The sequence below is a fragment of the Pseudophryne corroboree genome, chromosome 6 (assembly GCF_028390025.1).
Source record: "Pseudophryne corroboree isolate aPseCor3 chromosome 6, aPseCor3.hap2, whole genome shotgun sequence".
Classification (NCBI taxonomy): Eukaryota; Metazoa; Chordata; class Amphibia; order Anura; family Myobatrachidae; genus Pseudophryne; species Pseudophryne corroboree.
The window spans coordinates 568,250,014-568,262,053 of NC_086449.1; the positions used below are offsets into that span (position 1 = coordinate 568,250,014).

At 47.5% G+C, this 12,040-nt stretch overlaps 1 protein-coding gene across 2 annotated transcripts in view; it reads left to right on the forward strand.

Moving 5' to 3' along the window:
• The window catches only part of NUP37 (nucleoporin 37), a 145,525-nt gene that overhangs the window by 35,457 nt on the left and 98,028 nt on the right, over nucleotides 1–12,040 (forward strand). For both annotated transcript variants that reach the window (XM_063927803.1, XM_063927802.1), the window contains exon 4: nucleotides 1,474–1,546. In XM_063927803.1, coding sequence (XP_063783873.1) covers nucleotides 1,474–1,546 — 73 coding nt within the window. The remainder of the gene's footprint in view (nucleotides 1–1,473; nucleotides 1,547–12,040) is intronic.

A 12,040-nucleotide genomic window follows, 5' to 3' on the forward strand; every position in this document is an offset into this window, starting at 1 on the left:
CTTAACTGATTGTAAACTAGATACTGAGTTATCCCTTAATGGCTATTTGCATTATTGGGATTAGAACAATTTAAATTGTGTTCAGCCCCTTTTCTGATTGGCTGGAAGTTGGTATTGTTAGTCATGTTGCAGGAGCCGGCAAAATGCAATTTAAAAGAATGTTATTAAAAAGTTTACAATTGTACATAACACAGGATAATACATGTGTGGCATCTCTGTGACCGCTGTGAGAAAACTGAAAGTTGTATCTGCCACTACTTTCCTAAAATGCTTAACGATTTTCAACTTGCATAATAACTGGAAAGGGCACATCTGAGTTAAGAGGAGCAAGATTGGAATATGGGCCCTACACACTTGGGGTTGTTTCCAATTTGGGCAATGTTCGCTTTCAACGATTAACGACCATCGTCCAAATTGGATTGCTGTACTAAACCAGGGAAAACCAACAATGAACGACCGTGGGGATGCGCATCGTTCATCGTTGGTGCCTATACACTAAACGACATGAATGATATTTCGTTCACATCGCCCATGTATGTCGCTAAGTGTGTAGGGCCCAATAGTTTTGCCGGTGAATAGGATAAGCTATATTATAAAGATGGGTTTTCAGAACGTTATTTGAATGCTTTGGAAGAGTATGATCGGGCAAGATGGGGAATGCCATATGTACAGTAGATAGCTGTATAGAAGCGGTCTTGAATGTGGATGTGAGATGAGAAACAGGACAATGATATGTCTTAGACTAGGGGAGAAACGGGACAATGTTATGTCTTGAGAGTTCGTAAGGGACAGTGGGTTAGATGTATTAATCTGGAGAAGGCATAAGGAAGTGATAACACTGCTTTATCAGTGGTTTAAGTGCAAGGTGATAATGCACCAGCCAATCAGCTCCTAACTGTTAATTTACATATGGGAGCTGATTGGCTGGTGCGTTTATCACCTTGCATTTATCACTGGTTTATCACTTCCTTATGCCTTCTCCAGGTTAATACATCTGCCCCATTATTTCAAGATGAAGTTTCAGATGTTTGCAGGTCAGTGTTGTGAGGGTGAGTCATTTGAAGTTTATTCGGCAGGCCACATGATGGAACCACTGTAAAAGGGAAGTAATGTTGTAAATTGGTAATATAAGTAGAAATGGCCCATATGCTTGGGTTATTTTAACTCCAGCATATTTTTTTAATGTTCTTCCTCCTTTGAAATCACAATCATAGATGGTGTATATAAGAGGTCTGCTTTCTCTTTACTAATCAGTCTCCCTATCTGATAGTGGCAGCTACATGTCTGTAAAATTGACACATTTGTTTTTGAAAATGTTATTCCCTAGCAACCGTCTATGCAACTTGTATAGTTAAACCTGTAAATTATGTTAATTCAAATTATACACCTTCCTACTGATGACATTTACAGTATCATCTGCCATTATAAACACAGGTCATAAGTACAATTACTGTACACTTTATCCTTTTTTAGGTTTTGTACAGCAGCTGGAGATAAAACAATAAAGATTTTCACCTCTGATTTTCAAGATCAAAATGAGTACAAGGTAAGGTGTATGTATTCTGTATAAGCTAAAATATTAAACACTTCATTGGGGACAAGAAGTTAAATGTCGTTTTGCATTATACATCAAATTCCAATAGTCATCCACAGTGAAGTGGGGAAAACTAAATTGCAGTGTCTGGAAGGACAGGACGATCGGGGACATACTCTTTCACACTAGCAAACACCCCTCCCCTCCCCCCATAGAAGGTATTGCCTTGTTATTGGTATGGTCACCAGACCATAACCCCCTACACTGCAGAAAACTAAGAAGATCACCTCCATTCTGGCTTCCATCAATTCTGGGGTACCCATATTTAAAAGAGGAGTGTCCCCTCTTTCAATTGATCTGGCACCTTAGTAATTATTGTGTGGTGATCACCAGACAATCACCCTGTACTTTGGAAAAATTAGCACAATTGGGGAACTTTTAATTTGAAGTATCTTTATTCAACGATGTGCACCTAAGTGGTTATTGCCTGGTGGTTACATGTGATAGCCCAACACTACACCGCATTATATTTTCCATAGATGTGGTGGGATTTAATGTTCATATCTTCTCTCCCACATCCTGTGTCAAAAGAAAACAATGGTCCCCCCATGTAATAGTGTAGATTTTCTTGTATTAAAGATGGTGAGCCTTGTTGCGCTACCACATTATTATTCCCACACATTGTTTTTAGTTTGAGATGGCAATAAATTAAAAAAGAGAACACCATAAAATTTTTAAATGCGGTTTTATATGTAGAATACTGATTTTGTGTTATTTTGAAAAAGTGGATTAATCTAATGCAAAAATCACAAATTATTCCTTTGTGTACTTGCTACTGAATCGTTGGGTATGATGAAGATGATGTAACGAGACTGTGTGGGTATCATTTACAAGATGTTTAAAAGTCCCTCAATACCGGCCAAGTTTTATTTATTTTTTTAAATATGTGTGGTCCATCTGCATGTTTGACAGAACACGGGGCCTTTGGAATAAGTATTGCTGGAGTGCTGGGCTAACACATTTACTAACTCAATAAACACTTTTCTCTGACGTCCTAGTGGATGCTGGGAACTCCGTAAGGACCATGGGGAATAGCGGCTCCGCAGGAGACTGGGCACAAAAGTAAAAGCTTTATGACTAGCTGGTGTGCACTGGCTCCTCCCCCTATGACCCTCCTCCAAGCCTCAGTTAGATTTTTGTGCCCGGCCGAGAAGGGTGCATGCTAGGTAGCTCTCCTGAGCTGCTTAGAGTAAAAGTTTAAATAGGTTTTTTATTTTCAGTGAGACCTGCTGGCAACAGGCTCACTGCATCGTGGGACTAAGGGGAGAAGAAGCGAACTCACCTGCATGCAGAGTGGATTGGGCTTCTTGGCTACTGGACATTAGCTCCAGAGGGACGATCACAGGCTCAGCTTGGATGGGTCCCGGAGCCGCGCCGCCGGCCCCCTTACAGAGCCAGAAGAGCGAAGAGGTCCGGAAAAATCGGCGGCAGAAGACGTTCCTGTCTTCAATAAGGTAGCGCACAGCACTGCAGCTGTGCGCCATTGCTCTCAGCACACTTCACACTCCGGTCACTGAGGGTGCAGGGCGCTGGGGGGGAGTGCCCTGAGACGCAATAAAACACGTTTTAAACCTTATATGGCTAAAGAAATGCATCACATATAGCTCCTGGGCTATATGGATGCATTTAACCCCTGCCAGTTTTCCTAAAAAAAGCGGGAGAAAAGGCCGCAGAAAAGGGGGCGGAGCCTATCTCCTCAGCACACAAGCGCCATTTTCCCTCACAGCTCCGCTGGAAGGACGGCTCCCTGACTCTCCCCTGCAGTCCTGCTACAGAATCAGGGTAAAACAAGAGAGGGGGGGCACTAATTGGCAGATAATACAAATACAGCAGCTATAGAAGGGAGAAACACTTATATAAGGTTATCCCTGTGTATATATATAGCGCTCTGGTGTGTGCTGGCAAACTCTCCCTCTGTCTCCCCAAAGGGCTCGTGGGGTCCTGTCCTCTATCAAAGCATTCCCTGTGTGTGTGCTGTGTGTCGGTACGATTGTGTCGACATGTATGAGGAGGAAAATGATGTGGAGGCGGAGCAATTGCCTGTAATAGTGATGTCACCCCCTAGGGAGTCGACACCTGACTGGATGGTCGTATGGAAGGAATTACGTGACAGTGTCAGCACTTTGCAAAAAACTGTTGACGACATGAGACAGCCGGCAAATCAGTTAGTGCCTGTCCAGGCGTCTCAAACACCGTCAGGGGCTCTAAAGCGCCCGTTACCTCAGATGGTCGACACAGACCCAGACACGGATACTGACTCCAGCGTCGACGGTGACGAGACAAACGTAATGTCCAGTAGGGCCACACGTTACATGATCACGGCAATGAAGGAGGCTTTGAACATTTCTGATACTACAAGTACCACAAAAAGGGGTATTATGTGGGGTGTGAAAAAACTACCCATAGTTTTTCCTGAATCAGATGAATTAAATGAGGTGTGTGACAAAGCGTGGGTTTCCCCCGATAAAAAACTGCTGATTTCTAATAAATTATTGGCATTATACCCTTTCCCGCCAGAAGTTAGGGCGCGTTGGGAAACACCCCCTAGGGTAGATAAGGCGCTCACACGCTTATCAAAACAAGTGGCGTTGCCGTCTCCTGATACGGCCGCCCTCAAGGAACCAGCTGATAGAAAGCTGGAAAATATCCTAAAGGGTATATACACACATACTGGTGTTATACTACGACCAGCAATCGCCTCAGCCTGGATGTGCAGCGCTGGAGTGGCTTGGCCGGATTCCCTGACTGAAAATATTGATACCCTGGATAGGGACAGTATATTATTGACTATAGAGCATTTAAAGGATGCATTACTATATATGCGAGATGCACAGAGGGATATTTGCACCCTGGCATCAAGAGTAAGTGCGCTGTCCATTTCTGCCAGAAGAAGTTTATGGACACGACAGTGGTCAGGTGATGCGGATTCCAAACGGCATATGGAAGTTTTGCCGTATAAAGGGGAGGAGTTATTTGGGGTCGGTCTATCGGACCTGGTGGCCACGGCGACGGCTGGGAAATCCACCTTTTTACCCCAGGTCACCTCTCAGCAGAAAAAGACACCGTCTTTTCAAACTCCGTCCTTTCGTCCCCATAAGGGCAAGCGGGCAAAAGGCCACTCATTTCTCCCCCGGGGCAGAGGAAGGGGAAAAAGACTGCAGCAGGCAGCCTCTTCCCAGGATCAGAAGCCCTCCCCCGCTTCTGCCAAGTCTTCAGCATGACGCTGGGGCTTTACAAGCGGACTCAGGCACGGTGGGGGCCCGTCTCAAAAATTTCAATGCGCAGTGGGCTCACTCGCAAGTGGACCCCTGGATCCTGCAGGTAGTATCACAGGGGTACAAATTGGAATTCGAGACGTCTCCCCCTCGCCGGTTCCTGAAGTCTGCTCTACCAACGTCTCCCTCCGACAGGGAGGCAGTATTGGAAGCTATTCACAAGCTGTATTCCCAGCAGGTGATAATCAAGGTACCCCTCCTACAACAGGGAAAGGGGTATTACTCCACGCTGTTTGTGGTACCGAAGCCGGACGGCTCGGTGAGACCGATTTTAAATCTGAAATCATTGAACACTTACATAAAAAGGTTCAAATTCAAGATGGAGTCACTCAGAGCAGTGATAGCGAACCTGGAAGAAGGGGACTATATGGTGTCTCTGGACATCAAAGATGCTTATCTCCATGTCCCAATCTACCCTTCTCACCAAGGGTACCTCAGGTTTGTGGTACAAAACTGTCATTATCAGTTTCAGACGCTGCCGTTTGGATTGTCCACGGCACCACGGGTCTTTACCAAGGTAATGGCCGAAATGATGATTCTTCTTCGAAGAAAAGGCGTCTTAATTATCCCTTACTTGGACGATCTCCTGATAAGGGCAAGGTCCAGGGAACAGTTAGAGGTCGGAGTAGCACTATCTCAGGTAGTGCTACGTCAGCACGGGTGGATTCTAAATATTCCAAAATCGCAGCTGATTCCAACAACACGTCTACTGTTCCTAGGGATGATTCTGGACACAGTCCAGAAAAAGGTGTTTCTCCCGGAGGAGAAGGCCAGGGAGTTATCCGAGCTAGTCAGGAACCTCCTGAAACCAGGACAAGTGTCAGTGCATCAATGCACAAGGGTCCTGGGAAAGATGGTGGCTTCTTACGAAGCGATTCCATTCGGAAGATTCCATGCAAGAACTTTTCAGTGGGATCTGCTGGACAAATGGTCCGGATCGCATCTTCAGATGCATCAGCGGATAACCCTATCTCCAAGGACAAGGGTGTCTCTCCTGTGGTGGTTGCAGAGTGCTCATCTTCTAGAGGGCCGCAGATTCGGCATTCAGGACTGGATTCTGGTGACCACGGATGCCAGCCTGAGAGGCTGGGGAGCAGTCACACAGGGAAGAAATTTCCAGGGCTTGTGGTCAAGCATGGAAACGTCTCTTCACATAAATATCCTGGAACTAAGGGCAATTTACAATGCCCTAAGTCAAGCAAGGCCTCTGCTTCAGGGTCAGTCGGTATTGATCCAATCGGACAACATCACGGCAGTCGCCCACGTAAACAGACAGGGCGGCACAAGAAGCAGGAGGGCAATGGCAGAAGCTGCAAGAATTCTTCGCTGGGCGGAAAATTATGTGACAGCACTGTCAGCGGTGTTCATTCCGGGAGTGGACAACTGGGAAGCAGACTTCCTCAGCAGACACGACCTCCACCCGGGGGAGTGGGGACTTCACCCAGAAGTCTTCCACGTGATTGTAAACCTTTGGGAAAAACCAAAGGTGGACATGATGGCGTCTCGTCTCAACAAGAAACTAGACAGATCTTGCGCCAGGTCAAGGGACCCTCAGGCGATAGCGGTGGACGCTCTGGTAACACCGTGGGTGTACCAGTCAGTGTATGTGTTCCCTCCTCTGCCTCTCATACCCAAAGTATTGAGAATCATAAGAAGGAGAGGAGTAAGAACTATACTCGTGGCTCCGGATTGGCCAAGGAGGACTTGGTACCTGGAACTTCAAGAGATGCTCACGGAGGACCCGTGGCCTCTACCTCTAAGAAAGGACCTGCTCCAGCAGGGACCTTGTCTGTTCCAAGACTTACCGCGGCTGCGTTTGACGGCATGGAGGTTGAACGCCGGATCCTGAAGGAAAAAGGCATTCCAGATGAAGTCATCCCTACCCTGATCAAGGCCAGGAAGGATGTAACCGTACAACATTATCACCACATTTGGCGAAAATATGTTGCGTGGTGTGAGGCCAAGAAGGCCCCTACAGAGGAATTTCAACTGGGTCGTTTCCTGCATTTCCTGCAAACAGGACTATCTATGGGCCTAAAATTAGGGTCCATTAAGGTTCAAATTTCGGCCCTGTCAATATTCTTCCAAAAAGAACTGGCTTCAGTGCCTGAAGTTCAGACGTTTGTCAAAGGGGTACTGCATATACAGCCTCCTTTTGTGCCTCCAGTGGCACCTTGGGATCTCAATGTAGTGTTGAGTCTCCTAAGGTCACATTGGTTTGAACCACTCACCACTGTGGAATTAAAATATCTCACATGGAAAGTGGTCATGCTGTTAGCCCTGGCTTCAGCCAGGCGTGTCTCAGAATTGGCGGCTTTATCATATAAAAGCCCTTACCTAATTTTTCATTCAGACAGGGCAGAACTGAGGACTCGCCCTCAATTTCTCCCTAAGGTGGTTTCAGCGTTTCACATGAACCAGCCTATTGTGGTGCCTGCGGCTACTAGGGACTTGGAGGACTCCAAGTTGCTGGACGTAGTCAGGGCCCTGAAAATATGTTTCCAGGACGGCTGGAGTCAGAAAATCTGACTCGCTGTTTATCCTGTATGCACCCAACAAGCTGGGTGCTCCTGCTTCTAAGCAGACGATTGCTCGTTGGATTTGTAGTACGATTCAGCTTGCACATTCTGTGGCAGGCCTGCCACAGCCAAAATCTGTAAAAGCCCATTCCACAAGGAAGGTGGGCTCATCTTGGGCGGCTGCCCGAGGGGTCTCGGCTTTACAACTTTGCCGAGCAGCTACTTGGTCAGGGGCAAACACGTTTGCTAAATTTTACAAATTCGATACCCTGGCTGAGGAGGACCTGGAGTTCTCTCATTCGGTGCTGCAGAGTCATCTGCACTCTCCCGCCTGTTTGGGAGCTTTGGTATAATCCCCATGGTCCTTACGGAGTTCCCAGCATCCACTAGGATGTCAGAGAAAATAAGAATTTACTTACCGATAATTCTATTTCTCATAGTCCGTAGTGGATGCTGGGCGCCCATCCCAAGTGCGGATTGTCTGCAATACTTGTATATAGTTATTGTTACAAAAATCGGGTTGTTTATTGTTGTGAGCCATCTTTTCAGAGGCTCCTACGTTTATCATACTGTTAACTGGGTTCAGATCACAAGTTGTACGGTGTGATTGGTGTGGCTGGTATGAGTCTTACCCGGGATTCAAGATCCTTCCTTATTATGTACGCTCGTCCGGGCACAGTATCCTAACTGAGGCTTGGAGGAGGGTCATAGGGGGAGGAGCCAGTGCACACCAGCTAGTCATAAAGCTTTTACTTTTGTGCCCAGTCTCCTGCGGAGCCACTATTCCCCATGGTCCTTACGGAGTTCCCAGCATCCACTACGGACTATGAGAAATAGAATTATCGGTAAGTAAATTCTTATTTTTTTCCCCAGCCATTTTAGGTATATTTTATTTGTCGTATAAGAACGTATTAATACATTAAGGGTATTAAAAAGGTGAACTATGCTCCCTTGAGGATAATAAAGATAGTTGCAAGTTAGAGAGGAAATTAAGACAAATGTAAAGTACATAAAACTGTAGCAGAGTGACATCATCGGCCTACCAATCACTGGGCTGACAGTCATATAAACATAGAATTTTGATGGCCGTTAAGAACCCCTTGGCCCATCTAGTCTGCCCCTGTATATGCACGCACTTACACACTAGGTTTAATTTTCTTCAAAAGCCAATTAACCTTCCAGTGTATTTTTGTATTGTGAGAGGAGACTCCAGCACCCAGAGGAAACTCATGCAAGCATGGGGAGAATATACAAACTCCACACAGTTAAGGCTGTGGTGGGAAACGAACCCAGGACTTCAGTGTTGTGAGGCAGTAATGCTAACCATTACACCGTCCATACTGCCCTGCTACAGTCCTTGCTTTCTGCTGAGCGGTCTCTAGCTCCACTCAAAGTTAACTTGATTTCTCTGACGTCCTAGTGGATGCTGGGAACTCCGTAAGGACCATGGGGAATAGCGGGCTCCGCAGGAGACTGGGCACTCTAAAAGAAAGATTAGGTACTATCTGGTGTGCACTGGCTCCTCCCTCTATGCCCCTCCTCCAGACTTCAGTTAGAATCTGTGCCCGGCCCGAGCTGGTTGCACACTAGGGGCTCTCCTGAGCTCCTAGTAAAGAAAGTATTTGTTAGGTTTTTTTATTTTCAGTGAGATCTGCTGGCAACAGACTCACTGCTACGAGGGACTAAGGGGAGAAGAAGCGAACCTACCTGCTTGCAGCTAGCTTGGGCTTCTTAGGCTACTGGACACCATTAGCTCCAGAGGGATCGAACACAGGCCCAGCCTCGGTCGTCTGGTCCCGGAGCCGCGCCGCCGTCCCCCTTACAGAGCCAGAAGCAAGAAGAGTCCTGGAAATCGGCGGCTGAAGACTTCGGTCTTCATTAAGGTAGCGCACAGCACTGCAGCTGTGCGCCATTGCTCCCTATGCACACCACATACTCCGGTCACTGATGGGTGCAGGGCGCTGGGGGGGTGGGCGCCCTGGGCTGCAATTAGAGTACCTTAACTTTGGCAAACAACACATAATATAGCCTAATAAGCTATATATGTGTAAAAATCCCCTGCCATAATACAATTATAAGAGCGGGAGAAGTCCGCCGAAAAAGGGGCGGGGCTATCTCCCTCGGCACACTGGCGCCATTTTCTCTTCACAATGCAGCTGGAAGACAGCTCCCCAGGCTCTCCCCTGCAGTTTCCAGGCTCAAAGGGTTAAAAAGAGAGGGGGGGCACTAAATTTAGGCGCAAACTGTATATAAAAAGCAGCTATAGGGAAAAATCACTTTCTATTAGTGTAAATCCCTGATTAAATAGCGCTGTGGTGTGTACTGGCATACTCTCTCTGTCTCCCCTAAGGACTTTGTGGGGTCCTGTCCTCAGTCAGAGCATTCCCTGTGTGTGTGCGGTGTGTCGGTACGGCTGTATCGACTTGTTTGATGAGGAGGCTTATGTGGAGGTGGAGCAGGTGCCGATAAATGTGATGTCACCCCCTGCGGGGCCGACACCAGAGTGGGTGGATATGTGGAAGGTATTAACCGACAGTGTCAACTCCTTACATAAAAGGCTGGATGACGTAACAGCCATGGGACAGCCGGCTTCTCAGCCCGCGCCTGCCCAGGCGTCTCAAAGGCCATCAGGGGCTCAAAAACGGCCGCTACCTCAGATGGTAGACACAGATGTCGACACGGAGTCTGACTCCAGTGTCGACGAGGTTGAGACATATACACAATCCACTAGGGGCATCCGTTGCATGATTTCGGCAATGAAAAATGTGTTACACATTTCTGACATTAACCCAAGTACCACTAAAAAGGGGTTTTATGTTTGGGGAGAAAAAGCAGCCAGTGTTTTGTTCCCCCATCAGATGAATTGAATGAAGTGTGTGAAGAAGCGTGGGTTTCCCCCGATAAGAAACTGGTAATTTCTAAAAAGTTACTGATGGCGTACCCTTTCCCGCCAGAGGATAGGTCACGTTGGGAGATATCCCCTAGGGTGGATAAGGCGCTCACACGTTTGTAAAAAAAGGTGGCACTGCCGTCTCAGGATACGGCCACCTTGAAGGAGCCTGCTGATAGAAAGCAGGAGGAAATCCTGAAGTCTGTATATACACACTCAGGTACTATACTGAGTCCTGCAATTGCCTCAGCATGGAGGTGTAGTGCTGCTGCAGCGTGGTCTGATACCCTGTCAGATAATAGTGTTACCCTCGACAGGGATACTATTTTGCTAACCATAGAGCATATCAAAGACGTCGTCTTATATATGAGGGATGCACAGAGGGATATTTGCCGGCTGGCATCCAGAATTAATGCAATGTCCATTTCTGCCAGGAGGGTATTATGGACCCGGCAGTGGACAGGTGATGCTGATTCTAAAAGGCACATGGAGATTCTGCCTTATAAGGGTGAGGAATTGTTTGGGGATGGTCTCTCGGACCTCGTATCCACAGCAACAGCTGGGAAGTCAAAATTTTTACCTCAGGTTCCCTTACAGCCTAAGAAAGCACCGTATTATCAGGTACAGTCCTTTCGGCCTCAGAAAAGCAAGCTGGTCAAAGGCGCTTCCTTTCTGCCAGAGGCAAGGGAAGAAGGAAAAAGGCTGCACCAGACAGCCAGTTCCCAGGATCAAAAATCTTTCCCCGCTTCCTCTAAGTCCACCGCATGACGCTGGGGCTCCACAGGCTGAGCCAGGTGCGGTGGGGGCGCGTCTCCGGAACTTCAGCGACCAGTGGGCTCGCTCACAGATGGATCCCTGGGTTCTGCAAGTAGTATCACAGGGATACAAGCTGGAGTTCGAGGCGACTCCCCCTCGCCGTTACCTCAAATCAGCCTTGCCTGCTGCCCTCAGAGAAAGGGAGGTAGTACTGGCGGCAATTCACAAGCTGTATCTTCAGCAGGTGATAATCAAGGAACCCCTCCTTCAACAGGGACGGGGTTACTATTCCACAATGTTGTGGTACCGAAACCAGACGGTTCGGTGAGACCCATTCTAAATTTAAAATCCTTGAACATTTATATAAAAAAGTTCAAGTTCAAAGTACCTCAAGGGTGTGGTACAGGACGGTCATTACCAATTCCAGACGTTGCCGTCTGGTCTGTCCACGGCACCGTGGGTATTTACCAAGGTAATGGCCGAAATGATGATGCTCCTCCGAAAGAAGGGAGTCATGATTATTCCGTACTTGGACGATCTCCTTATAAAGGCAAGGTCCAAAGAGCAGTTGCTAGTCGGCGTGGCACTATCTCAGGAAGTGCTGCATCAGCACGGCTGGATTCTGAATATCCCAAAGCCGCAGCTGATTCCTGCGATGCGTCTGCTGTTCTTGGGCATGATTCTGGACACAGAACAGAAGAAGATTTTCTCCCGGAGGAGAAGGCCCAAGAATTATCATCTCTGGTCAGGGTCCTCCTGAAACCAAAGCAGGTGTTGGTGCATCACTGCACGCGAGTCCTGGGAAAGATGGTAGCTTTTTACGAAGCAAGTCCCTTCGGCAGATTCCATGCAAGGATCTTCCAGTGGGATCTGTTGGACAAGTGGTCCGGATCGCATCTCCAGATGCATCGGTTAATCACCCTGTCCCCGAGGGCCAGGGTGTCTCTGCTGTGGTGGCTGCAGAGTGCTCATCTGCTCGAAGGCCGCAGATTCGGCATACAGGACT